This window comes from Grampus griseus (genome assembly GCF_964374135.1).
Source record: "Grampus griseus genome assembly, chromosome: 14".
Lineage (NCBI taxonomy): Eukaryota > Metazoa > Chordata > Mammalia > Artiodactyla > Delphinidae > Grampus > Grampus griseus.
Genome location: NC_139008.1, coordinates 37786660 through 37812862, shown reverse-complemented (window position 1 = coordinate 37812862; position 26203 = coordinate 37786660). Strand labels below are relative to the sequence as shown.

At 50.5% G+C, this 26203-nt stretch overlaps 2 protein-coding genes across 2 annotated transcripts; one reads left to right on the top strand and one right to left on the bottom strand.

Moving 5' to 3' along the window:
* Positions 1 to 1400: 1400 nt before the first annotated feature.
* HAGH (hydroxyacylglutathione hydrolase) lies at positions 1401 to 21347 on the bottom strand. Its single transcript, XM_082669537.1, has 9 exons — positions 21246 to 21347; positions 18413 to 18588; positions 17835 to 17899; positions 15666 to 15783; positions 14632 to 14740; positions 11120 to 11223; positions 10706 to 10807; positions 3041 to 3120; positions 1401 to 2556 (listed from the first exon to the last, which is right to left on the bottom strand). The coding sequence occupies exons 1-9, from the start codon at positions 21319 to 21321 to the stop codon at positions 2457 to 2459; spliced, it is 930 nt and encodes a 309-aa protein (XP_082525663.1). The 5' UTR covers positions 21322 to 21347; the 3' UTR covers positions 1401 to 2456.
* A 186-nt stretch (positions 21348 to 21533) lies between these two features.
* Positions 21534 to 23116, top strand: FAHD1 (fumarylacetoacetate hydrolase domain containing 1). Its single transcript, XM_082670543.1, has one exon. The coding sequence runs from the start codon at positions 21785 to 21787 to the stop codon at positions 22448 to 22450; it is 666 nt and encodes a 221-aa protein (XP_082526669.1). The 5' UTR covers positions 21534 to 21784; the 3' UTR covers positions 22451 to 23116.
* The last annotated feature ends 3087 nt before the right edge of the window (positions 23117 to 26203 follow it).

The window sequence follows — 26203 nt, the reverse complement described above, 5'->3', positions numbered from 1 at the left end:
GATCAGCGAAAACAAAGGTTTCTGACAGTGGGTGTGGCAGGCGTCTGCAAGCACAGTGGGAGATGCTCTCCAAGAATGAAATCCCACTTGCCCAGCGCAGCAGCCGGAGCCTGGATGAGAGCGCTTCAGAGCCCATGTCGCAGACACACGACACAGGGCACCAGACATAGCTCTGAGAACTCGCCCCATAGCCCGGCAGCAGCGTCATCACCAAGGGTAAAACATGCAAAGTGGGGCTTCCCTAGTGGCGCAGTGGTTGAGAGTCCGCCTGCCGATGCAGGGGACACAGGTTCTTGCCCTGGTCCAGGAAGATCCCACGTGCCGCGGAGCGGCTGGGCCCATGAGCCATGGCCGCTGAGCCTGCGCGTCCGGAGCCTGTGGTCTGCAACGGGAGAGACCACAACAGTGAGAGGCCCACGTACTGCCAAAAAAAAAAAAAAAACATGCAAAGCGAAATGCCCACTCTTGAAAGCTCTGGGCTCTTGGAGGACAAGGAGTGACTTCCTTGTCCTGTGGCCTCGGAAGCAGGGTGGTGGGGTGCGTTTTTCCTTACGTTTCTTTAGATGAGGGACGCAGGACTAGGGTGGACACCAGTGGGAAAGGGGGCTTTTGGCAGCTGGTTCCAAGGAGAAGCACTCACCCCTAGTGCAGGTGCTATGCTGCTGGTGGAAACCAGCAAGGAGCTCAGTGTCCCTGGGGAGGGGCTGCCAACAACATGAGCCACCTGGGGGGATGGGCACAGCACCCACAGGTCCACAGTGACCCTCGGGCATCACAGACCGAGGCCTCAGCATGTCCTGAGACGCCTGCACCTGCACGTCCAGTCGCTGGTACAAAGCCACGAAACAAAGCACCAGGAGGACCCGTGCAGACCCCACTCCATGACACCCTGGGGGTGGGGGCTGCTGCTCACAGGGAGCTTTGGTTCCACCTAGAACATCATCGTCTTTGGAGAAGCCCACACAGGCAGCTGCGGAGTGACACGGGCCCATGCTTGGCCAGGACAGGGACCTGAGGAATCCAGGGGGGCGGTGACAACCACGCTGCATCATGACCCATCTGTATGAGGCGTACAGGGGGGTGACATCAACAGCAGCAGCAGCGGGCCTCAGCTGGACAGGAAGTGTTCAGTGAGCATCACCACATCAGGTGAGACCCAAAGACTTGAGCACCCGGCTCAGCAAGCAGAGCCTCACAGACCCTGGGTCTGTTCTCATCACAGACCAAGGCAATATGGAGAATCTCCAGATCCAGAAATGAGTTGGTTGGGAGGGCTCCCCGCAGCCCTTCCTGCCCCCACCGTTCCCCAGTCTCATCCTGTCCTCCTCGCGCCTCGGGGCCCTGGATGCCCCTGTGACCCTCTGGGCCCACCCTCCCCATCCCCCCAGCTCGGACCTCCCGCCGGCTCTGCCTGAGATGTGAGGCGGGGTAACCAGGATCAGCCTGAGACTGCAGGAGAGGAGCCAGTTCCCAGGATGGCCAACCAAGAGCACAAGGAACAGCTACAGAGCAGGGACACCACATCACAATCTCAACAGCAGGTTCCCTGCACACTGCCACCTGGAGGAAGGACTCGGGGCCTCTCCCTGCCAGGGGCCCAAGAGGCCCGCCCCCAAGCAGGGGCGGCGCAGTGCCAGCAGTGGTGCTGACGCCACATAGGCGCCCAGGGCATCCTCACCGCACACAGATCCCTCCCGTCAGCTCCTCTGCCCACACGAGGCACAGTGCCCCACACTGGTTCCTAGGAACATCCCCGGAACTGGCCAGCCTTTACAGGGACGAGTATGCAGAGCTTGGAGCTCCTCGGGTACCACATGCCACAGCCTCCCAGCCTGTACTCTCCCTGCCCAAGCCCCCAGACCCAGCCCCACGCTGGAGGCAGCTCTTCAGCATCACCCCAGCCCAGGTAGGTGCTCTGGGCCTGCCCGGCCCTGGAATTCCACTGCACATCAACACAGACACGAGAACATGATGATGTCATCAAACATTAGAGAATGACTTCCTCTAGAGGTAGCTGGGGGAGGGGGTAGGAGAGGGAGGGGACGATGCCAGGTAAGGGGAGTGTGCCCCTCCCAGGGGCCTTCTTCTGGTAAGCACGGACTTTGAACCAGGGCGTGCCGGCCTCACCGGGGGCAGGGCGGGTACGACTCTTACTGGGGCATCATATGGGGGCTCACACGGCAACTATGGGGGCCCCATGGAAAGGCTGGAGACAACACAGTCTGCAAGCAGAGCTTCCGGGAATAAACACTTTCTAAACTTCTTCTCTTATAAATATGTATTAGAACATTTGATAACACAAGCAAAATGCTCTGAAATTAATTTAAAATTAAACTGTGACTGAATTTCCTGCACTCCTAGCCAGAAATTCACCTAACACATCTGAATACCCAAATGTGGTTGAAGGTGGCCGCAGCTGCAGCAGCAGCCTTGGACACCCAGGCCCCGCAGCCACCTCAGTCCCGCGGCACCTTGAACTGGTCCTTCTCTTTGCGGATGGCCCTCATGGTGGTCACAGGGTCCGTCTCACCTGCATGCTGCTGCACAGTCTTCTCCCTGCGGAAGCCAAGCACCAGGCTGCAGGCCGCACCCTGCACCCGCGTACCCACCACCCCTCCCATGGCACCAGGGAAGAAAAGAGCCTGTAGGAGGCGGGATGTTCTTAAAAATGAAGTGTGACAGCCAACGGCCAACTCAGGTGTTTCTAACTGTGGGAAACATGCTGGCCGAGCCAGTCCTGCTGGTGACCTGGAAAGCGGGGACACCAACTCCACGCTGGCATCCGGCACTGCCCAGCGCCTAGAGGCTCCCCAAGCACAAGTCTCGTCCACCTATGGATCCAGACTCCAGGGTCAGAAAGGACCCTACACCCTAGCCAGGGCGTCAAGAAAAGCGTCCCCCTTTAAGAAGAGATGTCTCATTCTTTGGCAACACTTTAAACAGAGATTTCAGGGCAGCCTCCTCTCCCACCTGGGCTCTTCAGGAGTCGGGGTGGTGGAGGCGGAGATGCCCGAGGACAGCGTGGGACCCGCTCCCTCACCTCACTCTCATGAATGGGTTGTAGGTGAACTCCTCTGCAATGGTGGATGGCACTGTGGGCTCCCCGATGCTGTACTTCTCCTGCAAGAAAAGTGGGTCCCTTTAATGCGGAAACTTCTAAAGCTGACACTTCAAAAAGCCTCCTAATGGTCTTCCAATGTCGTCCGACTGAGAAGATAAAGTGAGCAGTGGGTCAGTACCAGGACAGGCCCTTCCCCGCCCGCGGAGAAGAGATGTGAGTGCTCCAGCTGCCACCAACAACCTCTCTCCTTCCCTTGCTGTCTTGGAGGTGCAGGGGCACAAGGAGCTTTCTTTTCATTAATACAGAAGTCATAACTAGCAAAAATGCAGAAGACAGAAAAGAAGAAAACATAGCCCTACCCCCAAGACAGCATGTGGGTCGTGAGCACCTCACTGCCAGGAAGAACAGCAAGGCAACAGGTTCCCGGGGTCCCTCCCCTGCGGTGACAGCCCCCCAGAGGGCAGCTCTCATCACAGGGTGTTCAGGCAGCTTGTCACCTCCACTCAGGACCAGGATGGCCTTGCTTCTAATCAACACTGACCAGGGCAGGCAGAGAGAAGACGCATACTGGGACATCTGGCCAACTGTTCACTCCTATAGAAATGCCTACAGGAAGGAGGTCAGAGTTAACAGCTGGGGGTTTCCACCCTGCCCACAGCCCCTGCCCTGCTACTGCTGGGCTCACCCTGAGGGCCACAGGGCCAGTGATTGGACAGCCACTGTCAGCACCCACACCCAGGCTTCCTGACCATCAGGGGCCCTCAGACCCAAAGGTCCCAATCCCACCCACACTGTGAGCAGTGGCATCGAGAAGTAATCCTTTAACCGCTGGAGGTGGGTCAAGTTGGAGTCTGGTGGGAGGTCAAGATGAAGGCTTAGGGACTTCCCTGGTGGTGCAGTGGTTAAGAATCCGCCTGCCAGTGCAGGGGACACAGATTTGAGCCCTGGTCCGGGAAGATCCCACATGCGGAATAACTAAGCCCATGCGCCACAGCTACTGAGCCTGCGCACCACAATTACTGAAGCCCATGTGCCTAGAGCCCATGCTCCACAACAAGAGAAGCCACCAAAATGAGAAGCCTGCGCACCACAATGAAGAGTAGTCCCCGCTCACCGCAGGTAGAGAAAGCCCGTGCAGCAACGAAGACCCAACACAGCCAAAAAATTATTTTTTTTAAAAAAAGATGAAGGCTTATTGCTAATCTCTGAACTTTCCCTTCTGGTGAAAACAAGCATAGAATGTTTTATAATATTCCCTGCACTTCCTCCGATATTCTCACTCCTCCTAAGAAATCTTCCTCCACCTTTTATGAAGGAAGAAAACCACTGAATTATTCTAAGGATAATTTTAAAACAGGTCCTTGTAGGCATAGTTGAGGGAGTGTAAACTGTCATAACCTTTTGGATTATCTATTAAGATAAGCGTTAACATGCAGAGACTTTTCCTACAGAAGTATGAAGCACACAAATGTAAAGACTTACATTTGAGGATGTTGTTCACTGTAGCACAATTTATAAGAGCAAAAATGTTGGAAAGTCTAACTATTCTCCCTAATTGTATTGGTAAAATGATTTACGGTTGACATCCACACATTAGTATGTTTTACTTATTAAAAAGAATGAAAGTAAGATGGATAAATAGGCAGTGATAAAATTAGTAAAATGTTACTAGAAAGGTGTTAGGTATATGACTGTTCACTATGAAATTCTTTCATCTTTTCTGTATGTGTGAAAATTTTCATAATAAAAAGTTGAAAAGGCTAAAAAACAGTTTAACACAGTTCAGTATAACCTATGTGTCAAAGAAGAAATCACAAGGGATATATTAAAATATTTCAAATTGAAGATAATGAAAATAAAACATGTCAAAATTTGTGCTGCTAAAAGCAGTACTTGGGGGTAAGTTTTTAGCTTTAAGTGCTTATATTAGAAAAGAAAAAAGATCTAAAATCAATGACTGGGACTTCCCTGGTGGCACAGTGGTTAAGAATCTGCCTGCCAATGCAGGGGGACATGGGTTTGAGCCCTGGTCTGGGAAAATCCCACATGCCATGGAGCAACTAAGCTAATAATTATAAAAATAATTATTTTTATTAAAAAATAAAATCAATGACCTTGGGTTCCATACTAAGAATCTATAGGGCTTCCCTGGTGGCGCAGTGGTCGAGAGTCCGCCTGCCAATGCAGGAGACATGGGTTTGTGCCCCAGTCCGGGAAGATCCCACATGCCGCGGAGCGGCTAGGCCTGTGAGCCATGGCCGCTGAGCCTGCGCATCCGGAGCCTGTGCTCTGCAACGGGAGAGGCCACAACAGTGAGAGGCCCGCGTACCGCCAAAAAAAAAAAAAAAAAAAGGAAGAACAAAGCAAATCCAAAGTAAGTAGAAGGAAAGAGTTTTTTAAACTTTATCTTTTTAAGAACAGAAATCAGTGCAATGGAAAAACAAACAAGGAAAATTAAGGCAAAAGTTATGCTTTTAAAAGATCAACAAAATTGATAAGAACAATGAAAAAAATTGGCAACATCAGAAATGAAAGAGGGGCAATTACTACAGATCCAACAAATATTGGCGGTGGGCGGCAGGGGGGTTGGCGGTTTAAGTCATATTGATCTAACAGTAAAAGCTAAAACTATAAAGGTTCCAAAAGAAAACACAGGAGGTTTCTTTGACCTTGGCAAAAGCAAAGATTTCTTAGATGGGAGATAAAAAGTATGAACCACAAAAGAAAATTAATATGCTGGACTTCATCAGAATTTAAAATGTTTGCTCTTCAAAAGACACTGTTGAGAAAACAAAAGGCAAGTCACAGAATGGGAGAAACTATTCACAATACACATATCTGAAAAAGGACTTGTACCTATACTTAAAAAAAAAAACATTATTCAATAATAAGAAGACAATCCAGTTTTTTAAATAGGCAAAAAATCTGAACAAACACTTCACAAAATGGCCAACAGGCACATGGAAAGATGTTCAACATTATTAGGCACTAGGGAACTGCAAATTAAAACCATAATGAAACACTACTACACACCCATTAAAATGACTAAAATTAAAAAGACAGACAATACCAAGTGTTGTTGAGGATGTGGAACACCTGGAACTCGCATATTTTGCTGGTGGGAATGTAAAACAATACATTTGCTCTTTAGAAAACAGCCTGGCAGTTTCTTTACAAGTTTCAACTTGGGACTTCCCTGGTGGTCCAGTGGTAAAGAATCCGTCCTGCAATGCAGGGGATGTGGGTTTGATCCCTGGTCAGGGAACTAAGGACCCACATGCCATGGGACAACTAAGCCCGTGCGCCACAACTACTGAGCCCGTGCGCCTCAACTAGAGAGCCCCACATGCCGCGAACTACAGAGCCCATGTGCTCTGAAGCCCATGCACCACAACTACAGAGAGAAAACCCCCATGCCACCAGAGAGAAGCCCGCGCACTGCAATGAAAGATCCCATGTGCCGCAACTAAAGACCCAATGCAGCCAAAAATTAAAAATAAAATAAATTTTAAAAAAGACTGAACAAGTTTCGACTTAATACATACACCTAATACAACCCCGCCATTCCACTCCTAGATATTTACTCAAGAGTAATTAAAACATATGTCACACAAAGACTTGTACACAAACGTTCATAGCAGCTTTATTCACAATGGCCAATAACTAGAAACACAAATGTCTACTGACAGGTGAATGGATAAACAAAATGTGGTATAACCAAACAAAGGACTACTACCTGGCAGTGAAAAGGAATGAACTGATACATGTAGCAACATGAATGAATCTCAAAATCATTCTGCTGAGTAAAAAAAGATGAAAGAGTACATACTGTATAGTTCCATTTATATGAAGTTCTAGAAAATGTGAACTAAGTTCTAACGGCATACTGGAGCAGGGCAGAGAAAATGAGGCATGAGGAAGTTCTGGGGGGTGATGAAAATGTTATGTATCTTAAATATAGTGGGAGTTGTTTAATTGGTATATACGTCTGTCAAAATTCACTCAATTGTTCACTTCAAATGGATGCAATTTATTACATGTGAACTAAACCTCAACAAGCTTGATAATAAAAAGGGAAACTATGAAAACTATGCCAGTAAATTTGAAAACCTGATGAAATGGACAAATTCCTTGAAGATACTAGTTGCTAACAAAACTGACTCAAGAAAATATAAAAATCTAACAGCCCCACACAAATTAAAGACATTAATTCATATGTCTTTATGAATTATGTCTCATAATTCATAACAAAAAAATCTTTCCACAAAAAAGAATTCAACGTCCAGAATGCTATGTCAGTGAATTCTAACAAACACTAAAGGAAGAAATAATAACAATCATAGAAAAACTCTTTCAGAAAATAGGAGGAAGCACTTCTAACTCATTTTATGAGGCCAGCATTACCCTGATATTAGACAAAGACATTACAAGAAAATAAAACTACAGACCAATATCCCTTATGAACACAGACACAAAAATAGACACCATGACTAAGGTTTATCCAGAAAGCAAGGTTGGTTTAACATTTGAAACCAAGTGATATACTTCACCAGATTAAAAGAGTAAGGGAGAAAAAAAATGTATGATTACATAATAGATGAAGAAAAATCATTTGACAAAATTCAACACCCCACTCATGACAAAAACTCTCAGAAAACCAGGAATATATGTGAACTTCAACAACTTGATAAAGAAGACTTACAAAAAACTCACAGCTAATATCATACTTAATGGTGAAAGACTAAATGCTTTCCCCCTAAGACTGGGAACAAGCCAAAGGTGTCCACTCTCACCATGTCTACTTAACACTGTCCTGACGATCTTAGCCAGTGCAACAAGGCAAGAAAAATAATTAAAAGGCATATAGACCGGAAAGGAAGAAATAAAACTATCTTTTTTTTTTTTTTTTTTTTTTGCGGTATGCGGGCCTCTCACTGTTGTGGCCTCTCCCGTTGCGGAGCACAGGCTCCAGACACACAGGCTCAGCGGCCATGGCTCACGGGCCCAGCCGCTCTGCGGCATGTGGGATCTTCCCGGACTGGGGCACAAACCCGTGTCCCCTGCATCGGCAGGCGGACTCTCAACCACTGCGCCACCAGGAAAGCCCGAAATAAAACTATCTTAATATTGATGGCATGACTGTGTGCTAAGGAATCTATGAAAAAGATGCTAGACTAAAATGAGTTAAGCAAGGTCACAAGGAAACAAGGTCAAAATACAAAAATCAATTGTATTTCTGAAGACTATCAATAATCATTTAGAATAAAATCTAAAACCATGAAGTCTTTAGGGATACATTTAACAATATGTGCAAGATCTTTAACACCAAAAATTACAAAACACTGCTGAGAAAAACTAAAGACCTTAATAAATGTAAGGCTATATCATATTTATGGAAAGACGCCATATTGTTAGGATCTCAAGTCTCTCCAAATCTTTTGTTACAACACAATCAAAAGCCAAGCTGACTTTTTGTAGAAATTAACAGGATGATCCTAAAATTTACATGAAAATGTAAAGGACTTAGACGAGCCAAAATGAATTTCAAAAAGGAATAAAGTTAGAGGATTTATACTACCTGATTCTTAGACTTACCATAAGCTACAGTGATCATGACAGTACTACTGATGCAAGAACAAGTCATGTAGATCAATGGAACAGAATAGAGTCCAGAAGTAGATTCATGCCCACATGGTCCATTTTATTCAGTAAAGATGCCAATGAAGAAAGGCAAGTCTTTTCATCTAATGGTGCTGAGCAACTAGATGTCAATATGCAAAAAAGAACTTCTACCCTTACCTTACACCACAAACATTAACTTGAAGTGGATCACTGACCTAAACATAAATTTATATAAACATAAAAGCTAAGACTATACAACTGCTAGGAGAAAACAGAGAACAAAGTCTTTGTGATGTAGGGTTATGCAAAGATTTCTTAGGACACAAAAACCATAAAAGAAAAAATTAATAAACTAAACTTTACCAAAAGTATAAACTTTTATTCTTTGAAAGACACTGTTAAGAAAATGGCAAGGCAAGCCACAAACTGGGATAAAATATTTGAGATATATATCTGACAAAGACTTGTTTCCAGAATGTATAAGGAATTCTTACAACTTTAGCCATCAGAGAAATGGAAACTTAAAAACTACAAGCTACCACGACACACCTATTAGAATGGCTAAAATTTAAAAGATCAGCAATACCAAGTGTTGGTGAGCATGTGGATCTCCTGGAACTCACGCATTGCTAGTGAGGATTCCAAATAGTACAACTAATTGGAAAACAGGTTGGTAGTTTCTTAAAAGTTAAACATACACTTACCACACAACCCAGCAATTACACTCTTAGGTATGTTCCCACAAGCAATGAAAACATGTGTCCACACAAAGACCTGCACACAAACGTTCACAGTAATTTTATTTAAAATAGCAAAAAACTGGGAACTACCCAAGAGTCCAGATGAGTGGATAAACAAATTGTAGTATGTCCATATAAGATACTACTCAGAAATTAAAAAATCTCGAAAACCTGCAGAGTAAAAAGAGCCAGATACAACAGAGTAATGTTGTGTGATTCTGTTTATAGGAAAATCTAGAAAAGAGTAATTTATAGTGACAGAAAGCAGATCAGTAGTTGGGGACTGAATGGGGAGGGGCAAGGAACCTTCTACGATAGTGGAAATGTTCTCTATCTTGATTGTGGTGGGGCTGACACAGGAGCATATACTGTCAAAATTCAAACTGTATAATGCTCACTTAAAACAGGTATGTTTTATCGTATGTAAATTATCCTTAAGCAGATGACCTTGAAAAGAATAAGCTCAATATGTTTGGACTGCTATGGAAAGAGCACTAAGACCCATTATTAAGTGACAAGGAAGCCACAAAATAACACACAGGATGAGTTTTTTATATTAAGTATTCTTATGTGCACACTGTAAAAAAAAAAGGAATAACATTTATCAACCTATTACGGTAGTGTCTGAATTTTTATAAGTATTATTTTGCAAGCCCACCTCGCAAAATTGATAAAGATTTTTGACAAAAACAGGTGACTTATGAAAAAAAAAACCTATGAGACCATTCCTCACTGAACTCAGAAGGGAGCCCAGCACCTGAGGACTCCCAGGTGTGTGTGTTTCTTACCAGCACCATTTCTCAGTGACTGAACACAGACACCTGAGTCCAGGAGAACGTCCTCAGCCCAGCTGCCTACAGCAGCGTTTCCAAACCCCCCCACAGAAGATGCCTCCAGGACAACACGCCAACCCCTGGGCCGAGCCACGGGGCATGTTGGGGGCCGTGTCTGAAATAAATGCCTTTCAGACAAGCAGCCTCTAGGGTGAATCCACTGCCCACAGACAGCAGGGAAGGGCTGGGACCTGCTGCTTCAGCCTCACCTGGGCACTTGTTGAAAATGCAGAATCCCAAGCCCAGCCCTGACCCACAGAGTCAGAAAGGATCTTAAGCAGACAACCAGGGCTTCTTGCTCCAAGCTGGGCTGTCTAAACCCCGCCTCGCCCACTGCCCGGAGGAGCACTTTCTGCCCACTCTGAAGCGGGCACCATGAACTCCGTGCTCCTGGGAAAGTGGCATCACGGTGCCTGACCCCAGGACGCGCCCAAGTGCATCACGCTCACCTTGGCCCAGGCCAGTTTCTCCTGGATGGCGGCATTGCTGGGCTCCACATGGCGAGCAAACTTGAGGTTGTTGATGGTGTATTCGTGGCCACAGTATACTCTCTGGGGAAAAAGCCAAGCCCGCCAGCTCTGAGGAGACTCATTAACCCACCCTCAGCCCCTCAGAGACGGGTGTGAGGGACCTGGCTGGTCCTGGGGGCAGCACCCACGAGACGTCCCTCAGGACAAGGACACGTCTTGCGTGTATGTTAAATGACAATGAAAAGTATGCTTAAAGAAAAAAACACACTTCCAGAAGCAATGCCTCTACCCTCCTGCTCCTCCCAAGATGCAGGGGAGACCCCAATGGGGAGAGCCAGCAGGGTCCTCCCACCACCGGGTGAGCGAGCGGGTGGCAGGTGGGGCACCACCTACCGTGTCTGGAGGGAGCCGGCCCAGGACCTCGAGCAGGGCTTTGTACATCTCATCCGCTGTCCCCTCGTAGAACTTCCCGCAGCCAGCCACAAACAATGTGTCGCCTGCAAGACAGGACAGTGTGGAGCTGGAGGGGCTGTCAGCAGTGCATGCCCCCTCAAGGGCCGGGGCTTTGCCCTGACCCCTGTGCTGACTGGGCCACAGCCCCAGACCTGACCTCCACCCCAAAAGGGCCCAGGGATGACCCACGAGTACTGGTTTCCACCCTTCCCAAACCTTTTCCCTCAAGTTGCACTAACTGGCACCGCCAGGCCCCAAACAGCTGTTCAGACCCAAACCTTAGAGTCACCCTGGCTGCTCCCTTCACTGCCCAGTCCTATCAGTCATAGCTCTGAGAATCCCCAAAACCCAGCCCTTTCCCCCACCCATCCAGCAGCCCCCTCCCAGGCCAGACCTTCCTGTGACTTCCCTTACTCCCGACAGCCAGCACCATTCTGTAAGACCCCCATGATCTTGCCTGGACCCTCCAGGAGCCCCTCACGTGGGACCACAGCCCCCATGGGCCCTTGAGACACGGACCTGCCACCTCCCAGACTTGCCCCCTTCCTGCCGCAGCCCTACCTCCACCTGACACCCACCAGGTCTCCACGTGCTGCTTCCCTCCCCCAAGACTCTTCCCTGAGAACGGGCTTCATGCCCAGCAGACACACATGGCACATTTGTTCTCCAGGCCCCTGGAGTGGGGGAGGTGGGGGAGGGCCAGGGACCCCACAATAGGGAGCAACAATCCCCCTCCACCAGCGTTTGCCAGGCCTCTTCCCAGGGAGCTCCAGGCCAGGCCAGGCAGGAGCCAATGCCCACCCAGTGGCCATGGTGCAGCACTGTCCCCTCAGAACAAGACCACAGATGAGAGAGTTGGGTAGCCCGTGAGCAAAGCCTCAACACGCAGGACTGGGGCTATGCCCTAAAGGACCCCTCAACCTCGTGGTCTGGGCACCAATGAGAGGCCAAGGAGAGCCCAGAGGACAGGCCATGAGCAGGCACAGTAGGCTGGGGGGATCTGGTCCTCCCTCCAGGGACCAGCAGTACCTGCTGTTTACACACCGGAATTTCATGGGCCTCCTGCCACAGGGGCTGGGGAGCCAGCCTGGGCCTCCTCCGTGGGGCCATGTCCTCAACCAGCAGGACACTGAGAGACCCGGGGGCCCCCACGTCTCTCCCTGGCAGTGGGACCACCATTCACCTGCACCCCCAGCCTCTCGCTGACTGCTCTCCATCTTCACCACCAGCTAAGAGTGCCTGGAGGCATCCCTCCCCTATGCAGGCTGCCCCACCCCCAGGCTCTACAGAGCCAGCCTTGCCTCTCCTCCCTGCACACTGGGCCATGGTTCTAGCAACGACTTCAGCCTCCATTTCCCCACCGCCGCCACCTGAGCTGCTCCTGGCGCTCACTGCCATGAGTTCCCAAATCTGAGGTCCCAGATCCTGACCTCTCAAACAGACAACCCACTAGTGCCATCACAGCACCCTGCTCCACGCCTGCCCCCCCAGACAGCCATCCCATCTTCCTCCCCTGCTCTGTGGGTGCCCAGTCCTGCCCACCACGTCCCAGGGCCACATGCACACCCTTCTCTGGGCTGTCACCTCCTCTGCTTGCATCCTTTTCCCTTTGTTCAGCTCACCCCAGAGGAGAAGGGAGTGGGGCCATGGGTCACTCACATCCGAGCTCGAGGCCTGGAGCTGCCAGTCACCTCACCTCTGGACGCTGCAGGTTCCTCAGCCATGCACACAGAGGCCAGCCGGGGCCCTGCTGGACTGCCCTGCTCCCCTGGTCCTCACTGCTGATGCCCCAGGCAGCTCAGCTTCACCACTGAGGACCCTGTGTGACTCTCACCTATTTAGTATAAAAGCTACCAATTAGATAACGCACTCCCCTGCCGGCCACTGTCATGCAGACTAGAGAACAGCACGTGCAGGACATGGTCCAGGGCCTGCCTGGCGGTAACCAGCCCTCCACACCTTCCACAGCTGGCACTCGGCTTCTAACATGAGCGCGGTCCAAGGGGGCCACCGCCACGGGCCCGCACAACCCCAGGCCCTGCCGGGGGGGCAGACGGACACCCAGGGGCCGGGCAGCATGACAGAGACAGGAGCGCAGCTGTGAGAGTTCACCGGACCCAGCGCTGGTTCCACACCCCTCACCTCACACCCACAACCACCCAGTGGGGGAGACCCCACACCCACCACTGACGCAGGGGAAACTGTGCTTAAGAGAGGGGGTCACACCTTGCACAGGCAGCCAGCCCACCTGCCCCAAAGCGCTGTCTGCCGAGGCCCAGCAGGAGGCCAGGGGCTCCCACAACATGCCCAGGGGCCCGTGGCCTACACTCAGCAGTCGGCTCAAAGCCCACACATCCTGCTACTGCAGCAAAGACCCTAAAAATGACTGTATTTTTAAAAATAAACATAATAGATTTGGAGATAATTTTGGATTTACAGACAAGCTGCAGGGACAGTCCAGAGGCCCTGTGACCCCTCATTCGGCCTGTGTGTCCCTTCATGCTAGCGTCCCCACCCCTGATCTCATGTGGCTTTCCCATCAACACCTTTTCCCCACTCTAGGAGCCCACACTGCTTCAGCTGTTGTATTTTTAAACAAACTTTCACTGCGGTTATAATATCATGATTGTTACATAACTGGGGAAGACTCAAGACTGAAAACTGCTTATACTCGCTAAACAAGCTAAGGGGGCAGAGGGGCCTGCTCTGTGCCCATCCACGGCCACTGGTTCACACCGCCCTGAACACCCACCGTCACACGGCTGCTCTGCTTCACAGGTTCCCCAACCACCATCAAGATTCTTCCATTTCCTCTCAAAAGGAGAAACACCGCCAGTTGCTGGAAAGGCCTGCTCGCCCCAATCGAGAGCCACTCACACAGCCCGATGCTGGTGGGGCTTCACCTCCACCTTCCAAGCTCTTTGGGCCACCGTGTGCGACACCCTGACCTGGGGCTGGCTTTTGCCAGACCCACTCAGCTCACAGCCCGTGGAGGGATGGGGCAGCGCCCAGCACCGATCAGGCCCCACACAAGGCGGGTCTGACTGGCTCCACTTGGGGTCTCCCTTGGCCCCTCACTTGCCTACCTGTCTGCTGCTGGACGTAGTGGGGGCTGGGACTGCACCCCCACCAGGCAGAGTCTCTCAAGGAAAGGCCTGTCCCCATGCACCTGACAACGATGACCAGGATCAGAGGGGCGCATTCAGGCCAGCCTCGCGAGGAGGTAGCACCCCCACCACATTCCCACCACAGCTGCCCGTACCCTGGACGTGTTTGAAGCCAAGTCCCACGCTCTACCCTGAGGGCTGTGGTCCTCCTCACAGAGCCCAGCACAGTCTGCCTGGCAGGAGATGCTCTGCTGCTCTGCCCAAAGGTGTGCAAAACCATCTCTATGCCAAGAGGGTCTTTGCAAAGAACACCAGACCCCCCAGCTCAAACATCTGAATACTCACCTGTGAACACCACGGGGCGCTCGGGACTGTTGGGTTTGCTCACAAAGTAGCAGATGTGTCCGGAAGTGTGACATGGCGTCGACAGGCACTTGACGTTGAGAGACCCCACCTTAAACAGAGCACACACTGGCCTGTGCTCCCTGCGTGTGGGGAGCCTGTCCTAAGGCTCACAGATTCTCCCAGACCCCATGCCCGCCCCACAGCAGGAGCTGCCATTAAGGGCCAGTGGGCTTCCACAACCACTGCTCCATTGAGCAAGTCATGGGTCTTGCTGGTGACCACAGGACCCAGTCCTTGAGGGTACCCCAGATGCAGAGACGCCCTGGAAGCCGGTGTTTGCTGGTATGCAAACGAAAGGGCTGATTTTGTTTTCTCCTCAAAACCAGGCCAAATCTGAACCAGGCGTCTTGCCAGAAAAGACAGTTTTCCTTCTTAGCTGCTTGGCCTTTTGTTTTGTTTCCCTTCTCTGCCTCCATCCCCCACCCCACTCTTTACTTCAAAAACGTTCAAACCTACCAAAAACTAAAATGACAATGAATCCGTGTGCCCTTTACCTGGGTCACTAAATGCTAACAGGTCCCACCTGTGCGGCACCTGCTTTGTTCACACACACATATCTTGACACACTGCCCCTAGACACTCCAGCTACATCTCCTGAGAAAAGGACATCCTCCCATATAACCTCACTATTATCAACACCCAAGAAATTTAACACTGATGTCAAATATGATCCCACATAGAGTCCGTATTTCAATGTCCCCAGCTGTCTCAAAACCATGCATACAGCTTCTCCCCTCAGCCGGTCACCATCTGCACACTGATTTGCTTGCAATGCTCTCAACACAAGGGACTATCCAGGCCCAGGCAGCCCCAAGAGCCCATCCACCCATGCACAGGCCAGGCTGTCTCCACAGCTAAGCCCTTGACTGCCCCTCTGGGTTCCTGGGGTAAGTGAGGGGACAGCCAGCAGGAGGCGGCTCTAGGGCCTGGAGCCCAGCAGGGCCACAGTTGAGCCCCTTCCATTCACTCCTCACCTGCAGTGTGGACAGGTGTGTGACCTTGTGAGTCAGGGCTCCGATCCGGTCATCACCCCCATACACCTTCAACCCAGGTTCCAACTTGACCAGCTTCTCGTTCCCGCCAGCGTGGTCCCTGGAAGTCGAAAAGGGGAGCTGGGGCTACTGCCGATATGAACAGGGTTTGCCTGATTTTACACCCTAACCAAACGGAATTTTTATTTTTCCCAGTTATGTTTCTCAGAAGAGAAATGCATCTTCCAACCCAGGATCCTCGCTTCTTGTCTGTCATTTGGCTCCACTGAAAAAGAATGTCCTCAGACACCCCATTCCCAAGAGAGGCACTTCTGTGCCCCTGCCGTCTTGCTGCAGAAGCTTCTGGAGCAGATGAACCAAATCACAAACACCTGGATAATCCCTACACCCGTGATTCCCAGACTTCGGGCACATCAGAGTCACCTGAGGATCTGTAAACAGCGCCAAGGCGTGACTCCCACACGCACATCCTGATGCAGTGGGCCTGGGGAAGCCCACAGCCCAGGAGTTTTAAAGGCCCTCAGGTGATTCTGATTCACAGACCAGATGGGACCCACTGCCCTGAGCAGATTGCAAAGCTGTCTTCTAAAACAATGCCCAGCTGCCAGAGGGGGATCTGTCCACCCAGGGACAGGCCAGCTCGGAATGACCTCCCCACGTGACTCGAATGTGCAGCCAGCATTGAGGCACCTCCTGGAAACTCATCCAGGAGTGCCCCACGCTTCCCAGGTCAAGAGAAGAGCTCCACGCCTCGACCTTGTGGGGTAAGAAATACACTAGTGCAAGCCCTGCCAGGGTCTCGGGGCAGGGCTGGGAGTGTCCTGAGCCCAGAAGATTAGCCTTTCCAGGATGAGGCGAGGGCTTTCCAATCACCAGGGAACACCTGCTCCTCACTACACATTCACCTACGGGCCCAGAAACAGCAGGGCTCACAGATAAGAGGGGGCAGCCCTCTGCTCCCTGCCCTGCAGGGGGCTGATACACACAAGCTGGCACCAAGCACTCAGCACACTCATCACTGACCCCCGAAAATGCCACCTATAAGTGGGAGGGTGGCACAGGCCACACCCTGGAGCTCAGTTTGGGGCCTGTTTTAATTTATAAGGCATCACAATGTGGGAAAAGCCGTGGGAGAGAGACTCGCACTGTGAAAAGCTGGGGAGGTGGAGCCCCCCAGTGTAGCCCCACAGAGCCCAGAGGAGTAAGGGCGCCTCGGCACCACACGGGGCGGAGTTTCTGAGAGAAGGAGCGGCTGTGCTAAGTAGCCACTGCAGATCCTTGGGCCTAAATCAGTCAGGAAGTAACACCTGATACCCCAGAGGCTAAACAACCCCAAAGATTCTCAGCGACTTAGTTACATCAACAAGTTTCCAACACTTAGCAGACTTTGGCCAACCACATCCACGTGACACTCCCACACAGAAGATGAAAGGTGTCCTTTTACCCGAAGACACGCCCCAAGCTCCGTGAGATGCCACAGAACAGGTTCAAAGCTGTCCTAGCTGCCCTCTGGCAGTTATTTGGAAAAGAAAATTCAGAGCCAAATAAACATTTTTTCCTAGCTTTGAAGAGCCTCAAAAGTTTCAAAAACCCACAAGGGCCTTGGGCAGGCAACTCTAGTCCTAAGACCCAAATATAAGAACTTTTTTCATCCTTTAGCTTTCAAATATCAAAAAAACCGCAACCTCTCCAAATGATTGCTTGATTTTCAAAAACACTTATGTCTAGACTAGTTTATTCCCCGACATCAAGGCCAATTTCCCACCACACAAGCACAAGAGCTTTCAAAGATGTTGCCAAAGGTCCACCCATGGCCACAGGATATACAGCATAAGCCTCTCCCCTTGGAGCCCCCAAGTCACCAGACCCCCTCACCAGGCCTGAGGGACACAGGGCAGCAGCACAGAGGCTAGTGCCCAGAAGCCCCGTCAGAACCCCACTGGGGCTGACCCTTAGCTCACAGCTGTGGAGGAAAGAAGGGCTTCCAGAGCTCTGAGCCCCTAGGCTCCCACCTGTGGGGGGACCCCTGGGAGCCTGCGAGCGCCCCACCCCCCTCCACCTGGTGGATGCTCCCCCTTGGGGTGTGCGCGGCACAGCTGTAAGGCCCAAGCAACTCTGCTGGCACAGAAGTTTGGCCTCTGGAGCACTTACCAGTGGTGGTGGGTGGTGAGCACTGTAGTCAGCTTCACACCGTGCTTCCTCACCATTTCCACAACCTGCAACCAAACATGAGGCAGGACACAGGCCACAGTCACACCCCGGCACTGGCTCATCAGTCTGCAGGGTGATGCCCAGTGGAGCCTGCCAATTTGCCCCAGCTCCAGGAGAGCAGGGTGACAAGGAGGCTTTTTCTCCCTTGATCTGTTCGGCAGTTCAGTCCCACCCACAACCTCTCAAAGCCCCTCCAGCAGAGACTGCCACTCTTAGAGGCAGCACTAAGGGGCAGAAAGCCCTGAGGAGGAGGAGAAAGTGCTGAGAAGGGCTCCTCCTTCTCTTGCCCAGGGACTCTACAGACAGGAGCCCTTTTCTCTCCACTCCAAAGCCTTTGGTCGCTTCCACCCCTCTCACTGGCCCTTTGCCCCTGTAACAGAGTGGCTGGACACTAGTTTAACTGTTTTTCAAAAACCAAATGGATTAATTTCTGTTCAGCTTTGGCCAAGTTGCAAGGGCACTGTGGTTATCAAACTCATCAGGAGATGAAGAACTGGTGCTGGGGCCTCGCCTCCCACCTTCTGGGGCTGCACCGGGTCCACAATGGCAGCCTCCTTGGTGTCATCATCAATGATCAGGTACATGTAATTGTCGGTCAGAGCAGGCAGTAACTCAACCTTCATCGTGCCCTGCTCCACGGTCAAGCTCTTCCTTAAATCCGTGTGATGGAGAAAGATTCCCAGCAGGGCTGGACCTGAAGACAAAATGTGGTTCCAGTCAGCGTCCACATGAGGCCACGCTGGGCCGAGACTTCAAAGCAAGCCCTTGGCCCAGCAGTCCAGGCATCCGGGGAAGTGACATCCCAGGGATGCAACGTGGTGAGCCTCGAAATACGAGGTTTTCTAAGTTCTTTGATAAAGAAGAGGATAGCCTCATTTAACCATATCCGTAAGGAAAACAGAGAACACGACTCATGTTCATAATTGTGGAAATCAGCTCTTTCAGACTTAGGATCCCTATTTTCTTTTTCAAAGGTTCTAAAAGGACACAAATGCCAGCCTGTCCCTGTGATTCAAACCTTTGTCAGATGTGACCACTGCCAGTTCTGGGGTTGTTCACACCTGATTCAGAGAAAGACCATGAAGAATGAAAGCGCCAGGCCAGGCTCTTTTCCCTCGGCATATGGCTGCCTCTGCAAGCTAACAGAGCCTGAGTCCTGTGCAGTTACTCACAGCCCTTCTCAGGTCTCGAGCCAGAAAAGAAAACAATATTCACTTTCAAATGGCAGGAACTCGAAATTTGGATAATGCACAAAAGCCACCCGGGGCCTGAGAAATGGGACAGCTGGTCACAACTGTTCTAGATTCGAGTGTGCATGATACAGAATCACCATCCAACTGAGCCAAAGAAGGCTGCCAGGGTGGGCTGGGAGTGACCAAGGGGCAAAAGCATCCTCCGCCCAAGAGACAGGTGCCAAAATGTTTTCAACAATGCAACTCCTATTCAATCTAAAAATTCCCAAAGGCCCCCAACAATACTTTAAATCTTAGTGTAAAAGGGATTAAAACTGCAAAAGGTGACAGAAGACAGCCATGAAATTCTGGAGTAGGTAGGTGCTGGGATGGGACCTCTCCAAAAAAAGGGATCCAGAGAGCAGGCAGCATCAACCAACAGACTGATAGACCACGTCCACTGGGGCCGTCTAATACAGAATTCAAGCTCATCTGCCATGGCCAGGGAACTGCCTGAATTGCAGCGTTAAGGATCACACAGAGGTAGCTAAGTCCTCCTTTTGACAACCAGCTGGGCTTTTTCCAGGCCCTTCTCCTCATGCTCGGCAAAACAAACATTTTCACATGATCAGGTTTCTGTGCTATGCCACCTCCTCTCAGCCCCGATATGTGCCATACGAGCTCCAGGAGGACTACAGAGCAGAGTCAAGGCCAAGCCTTGAGACACATTTTGTTGGGCTTCTCTTGAACTGGATCCCTCCTTCTGCATGGCATCAAAGGGCTGGCGCCCCCTCTGAACGGGGCAGCCACATTCTTGCTGATTCCCTACAGTCCCACTTCCACCACCCGCCTGTCTCCTGACACAGAAACTCTTAGCTCTGATGCTCTGACGAGTTCCCTAAATGGAAAAAACCCAGCTCTTTCCTTAATAGTGGTGACACACTGTGCACTCCAGAACCTCGACTGCTCTCAGTAAGATCTGGAAGTGGCCAACGATGGCTTCCTTCTGCTTCATCTCCCTACCTAGGGCCCTGCGGTCATTTAGCTAACTGCTAGCCAGCTCCAAAGACTCAGCTTAACCCACTGCCCCTATTGCTACATCAGCCAGATAAGATATAAGGAAATAAAGGCGGTTTCAAAATCAAAGTCAAAATATTCCAACAAAGCAAGAGGTAACACAGTGAAAATGGAATCTGACAGCTGGAAGAGCAGGCCCTTGGAGGTCAGGGCGCCCATCGCCTCCTTTTTTTTTTTTTTGCGGTACGTGGGCCTCTCACTGTTGTGGTCTCTCCCGCTGCGGAGCATAGGCTCCGGACGTGCAGGCTCAGCGGCCATGGCTCACGGGCCCAGCCGCTCCGCGGCATGTGGGATCTTCCCGGACCAGGGCAAGAACCTGCGTCCCCTGCATCGGCAGGCGGACTCTCAACCACTGCGCCACCAGGGAAGCCCCGCCTCCCATTTTTGAGGCGGGGATAGGAGACCCAAAGGGGGCAAGGGTCCCACGGCTCACAGAACCCAGTTCTGCCCCAGGCTTTTCTTGCCGGCCACAGCTCACATGAAAAGCTGTGAGTCACTTCGTGGAGAATATACACAGCATTCTGTGCGGCTTCAGGCACAGTTCCATCATCCCTGGGCGTTAGAAATAATGGGGTTTGTATGGGGCGCCGCAGTCAAGGAGGATGGGGGCGCTCGCTGGCTGCCAGGCAGACCTTAGGGAAGCAGGGTTCCTAAGACAGGGCTCCCAAGCGTCCCTGGAACACCCATTTCCTTATCTAGCACAAATCCTTCAGCAACCCCCAGCTGACAAGTTACCCCACTCTGTCTTCAGCCCTCTCAAAGTCTGACTCAACTGCTGTGTGGCCTTTTCTCGACCCCAATCGGCTTGCCTGCCGACGTCAGTTAGGGGTTAAAATCCTGTGTCAATAAAAAACAGCGCCAGCCGCGGCAGCCCCAGCGGCTCCCCGCCGCCCCCCCGGTGCGGGCCCCGCGCTGGAACGCCTCACGGATTGCGGCCGGCCTAACCGCCTTTAGCCCGGCTACGACGCCGGCCAGGACCCGCCGGCCGGGCGGCTCGCCTCGCCTCGCCCCCACGAGCCGGTCACCGTGGCCCCGGCCCCTGTCAGGCCAGCGCCTTGGCATCCCGGCCAGTCCGGCCCCGCGGCGGCCCCGGCCCACCTACCCAGGCCGCAACGGGCGCAGGACGCTCTCAGCGCAGCTAGGGTCCGGCAGCCGAGCAGCCAGTGGCCCAGCACCATGACCGAGTCGGAGGGCGGGCTGCGGCGCGAGGGGTGGGCGGGCTCTTCACGCCGGCGACGGCAAACCGCGGCCAACCAGCGCCCGCCGCCCCACCCCCGACCAATCAGCGCTCGCGCCCAAACCCGTGCCCTCAGTTCGCCCCGCCCTTCGGCCAATCAGCGCTCGCGGCCACACCGGTGCCTCCTTAGCGTCCCGCTGCCGCGGATCTGAGGGCCCCCTGAGAGGCACCTGCGCAAGAACTTCAGCCTCTCTCCGGGGAGCGGGCCGCGTCCCGAGGCCGGGTCAGCCCCGAGGCAGCCACTGGACAGCCGCTCCCAAGAGGACGAGCGCCGCGACTCCTGGGCACCCGGCGGAGTCCGCGGGACGGCGTTCCGAGGTAGTTGGTCCTCTCCGGGTAGCCTTCGGCGTCCGGTGGCCTGCCGGGCAGAGTCCACGTGACTCAGGGGGGCAACAGGCAGGAGCATGGCTGCCACCAGACCGCTGTCCCACTTCTGGGAGTGGGGGAAGAACATCGTGTGCGTGGGCAGGAACTACGCAGACCACGTCAGGGAGATGCAGAGCGCCGCACTGAGCGAGCCGGTGCTCTTCCTGAAGCCGTCCACCGCCTACGCCCCCGAGGGCTCGCCGGTCCTCGTGCCCGCCTACACCCGCAACCTGCACCACGAGCTCGAGCTGGCCGTGGTGATGGGCAAGCGCTGCTGCGCCGTCCCGGAGGCCGCAGCCATGGGCTACGTGGCCGGCTATGCCCTGTGCCTGGACATGACCGCCAGGGACGTGCAGGACGAGTGCAAGAAAAAGGGGCTGCCCTGGACTCTGGCCAAGAGCTTCACGGCCTCCTGCCCGGTCAGCGCGTTCGTGCCCAAAGAGAAGATCCCTGACCCTCACAACCTGAAGCTCTGGCTCAAGGTCAACGGCGAACTCAGGCAGGAGGGTGAGACATCCTCCATGATTTTTTCCATCCCCTACATCATCAGCTACGTTTCAAAGATCATGACCTTGGAAGAAGGAGATGTTATCTTGACCGGGACGCCAAAGGGAGTGGGTCCCGTTAAAGAAAACGATGAGATCCACGCTGGCATACACGGGGTCGTCAGTATGAGATTTAAGGTGGAAAAGCCGGAATATTGAGTGTATCCAAAGCACCCTAACTTCTTAACACGTTTCAGGGGGAAGGGAAACAAGATAAAAGCAAGAAAAGGTTATTTAATGTGATAATCCTTTAATGAGAAACCAATTTTTTAAAAATGATTGGATTGCTATGCCTCAACTCAAGGAAGATGGACGGTCGGAGAAAAACCTGATCTAGAAGAGCTGGGCCAGAAATGGAAATGAGAAGCAGTGCCTCCTAGGAAACAACAAGCCAAATGTTCAGAAAACTTACTTTCCTTTCCTAAAACTGGACCGGATAAGACTTCAGTGGGTCATTCTGCGACCACGTGTTCAAGACTTAAAATCTGCAAAGGAAATGGAAAAGCACGTTTCATCAGTGTTTCCCAAAGTTCCTTGATGATGAAAATCATCTGGAGGTATTTGTAAAAGTAAAAATTTCCAAATTGCTGGGCCATCCCAGGCCTAATATATTAATTAATGGAATCAATCTCTGGCACTCCAAGTGATTCTTATCATGCAAATGTGGAAAAACACTACTCCACATAGTTAATTAAAAGTTTTATTTAATAAGTGAGCAATTAATGAAAACCTCACTTGTTTACTTAGGGTGTGTATTCTGGCCCATAGATTCTGAGTTCGGGAGATAATTTTGAAACTATTGTTTCCCAAATAAATATGCTGTCTTTTGTGTGACCTAAAAGTGTACATTTTTCCCCCCAGTAGTGGTTAGGAGGGACACATCTCATTAAGGGGCTTCAGACCTTGGTCTTTGGCCTCCAGAATACTGTGCTTTATTAACAGAGTTAATCAGCACCTGTACCTCGCACCCAGCGATAAGGAAGCTTCAGGGAAGTCAAACTGCCTGGGAGTGCTGCTTTTGCTCTCACCTGCTCCCTCCTCTGACAAAAAGCTAAGTGAGATGCACAACACAGCTATCAGAGTGCCTGGCGGAGTCCTTTAGGCTTAGGCAGGCAGGAGCTCCTGCTGTTAGCCTAAACAGAAGGCACCTGCTGGCTCCTAACATTTATTGAGCACTTAGTACTACTAGGCACTGTGCCAAGAGTTTTCTGCGTATTATTTAATCCTCAACAAAGCTGGAGGGTGGTATTATTACTACCATCCCTGTTACACAGACGGAGACAGATTTAGAAGCTAGCCAGCCTGGCTGTATGGTCACTCAGCTAAGTGGCAGAGCCAAGATGTAACCCAGCCATCCCAAGACCAAATCCTGAAGTCTTTTTTTTCCGTATTTTTTTTTATTGAAGTATAGTTGATTTACAATGTTGTGCCAATCTCTGCTGCACAGCAAAGTGACTCAGTTTTACACATATAGAAAATTTTTTTTAAATATTCTTTTCCACTATGGTTTATCCCAGGAGATTGGATATAGCTCCCTGTGCTATACAGTAGGACCTTGTTTATCCATTCTAAATGTACAAAACCTGAAGTCTTGACCACAACGCAGGCTGCGTCTTTTAAGTAGATATATTAGAAAGTTCAAATGTTTAGGTCTTATGCAACCTAAACTTTATGCAATTTATAATTTATTATGAGGAAGTGTCATAGTTGGATTTGTTTATAAAATGTCATACTATCTTTTATCTTTTTTGTTTTGTTTTGTTTTTTTGGCCACATCCGGGCCACAGCAGTGAAAGCCCAGAATCCTAACCACTAGGTCACTGGGGAACTCCCTTTTTTTTTTTTCTTTTTTTTTGCGGTACGCGGGCCTCTCACTGTTGTGGCCTCTCCCGCTGCGGAGCACAGGCTCCAGACGCACAGGCTCAGCGGCCATGGCTCACGGGCCCAGCAGCTCCACGGCATGTTGGATCTTCCCGGACTGGGCCACGCACCCTTGTCCCCTGCATCGGCAGGCGGACTCTCAACCACTGCACCACCAGGGAAGCCCCAGGAACTCCCTTCTTTTATCTTTTAATAACACTTCTTTTTTCAAATGCTTAAGCAATAGATGTTTATTATAGAAGACTCAGAAAATATGTATAAGCTAAAAACCAAAACACCCCAAATTTCATATGCACAGAGACAGTCCAAATTAAGCATTTGGTGTACATTCTTCCAAATCTGCAGATGTAATTGTGATCTTTTAAATAGAATTTGTTCATATCATACACTTTTCTAACCTTTTTTCACTATATATCGTGAGTATCTTTTCATGTCAGCACATTTCAGTGATTGCATATGATGAAGTCAGTCCTCCATTTTTGGTCATTGAAATATTTTCTAATTATTTGCTAGTAGTTATTTCCTTTGGCTAGGTTCCCATAGTGGAAGAGCTGAATCAAGGGTATGCTTATATTGAGAGTTTATTAGTAAAACTATCAGATATGAGGTCCAGCTGAACCAAGTCTACCAAGCTGACAGATGTGAAAGCAACCTAAAGGTACACAGCAGGAGCAGTGTTCACATATGGCCCCCTTGGGTGGACAAGCCAGCATCCAGATAATGTACGGTGCCCCTGAGGTCAATGTTCACCCAGTGGTGGCACAAGCTTTGTCACAGACGGCTGCTATCAGCATTGCAGGTATAGCACACAAACTCCTTGACTGCAGGAATCAAAAAGAGAGATACCAATTCTCATAATTCCTGATGTTGCTAAAATCGCAATAATCCTAATACCCAGAAAGTACATTTTCACCAACTTTTATTTTTGAATAAATTTAAACCTACTATAAAATTGAAAGACTAATGCAACAAACTCCATATACCCTGCACTAAATTCAACAATTGTTGACATTTGCTATGTTCATTCTCTCTCTTCCCACCCCACACCCTGTGTATACACACACACAAACGAACACGTTTTGGAAAACTGAAAACTGGAAGTGAGTTGCAGAAACACTCTACCCTTTCAGCATGCATCTCCTAAAAATAAGGACATTCTCCTATATAGTCACAATACCCTTATCACAACTTTTTAAAAATCCATGATATTATTAGTTCATATAGAGTATATGGCTTGACATCTGTTCTTCTGGACTTTTTTTTTTTAATTGTTCGTTAGGCATATACTGTGAATATCTTTCCAGGTCGGTGCATATTTTCATAATCACTTTTAATGACTGTGTCTTAGATCATGTACCCCAGAAGCAGAGCCTTAAGTGGGGATATTTGTTAAGGTGATTTTTAGGAGTGCTCTCAGGAAAATGAAGTGAAGAGGAAGTAGAAAGGGCAGGGAACAAACTAAGAAAGAACAGGGTCTCAGAACTGGAGATGAGTTTCAGTCCACTGACCATCCCAAGAGGATGTCATTGCCAGAATCTGCTCCCCCACCTCTACTGTAACTTCCCCAGGTAATTCTCCAACCTTTATAGAAGCTGAGGGCTAGGTGCCTACCAGAGATCTGGGTGGAGCCCAATACTCCCCTAGAACAGCAGTGCCCAACGTTTCTAGCACCAGGGACCGGTTTCATGGAAGACAAGTTTTCCACAGATGGGGGGGAAGGGGAAGAACGGTTTCCAGATGATTCAAATGCATTACATTTATTGTACACTTTATTACTATTACATTGTAATATATAATGAAATAATTATACAACTCACCATATTGCTGACAGGAGGTGGAGCTCAGGTGGTAATGCAAGCCATGGGAAGCAGCTGTAAATACAGATGAAGCTTCGCTCCCTAGCAGGCCACTCACCTCCTGCTGTGTGGCCCGGACCAGGGGTTGGGAACCCCTGCCCTAGAGGTTGCATAGGTTTCAAATGCTTTGCTACTAGAAACAATGATGCAAGGAACATCCTCCATACACATTATT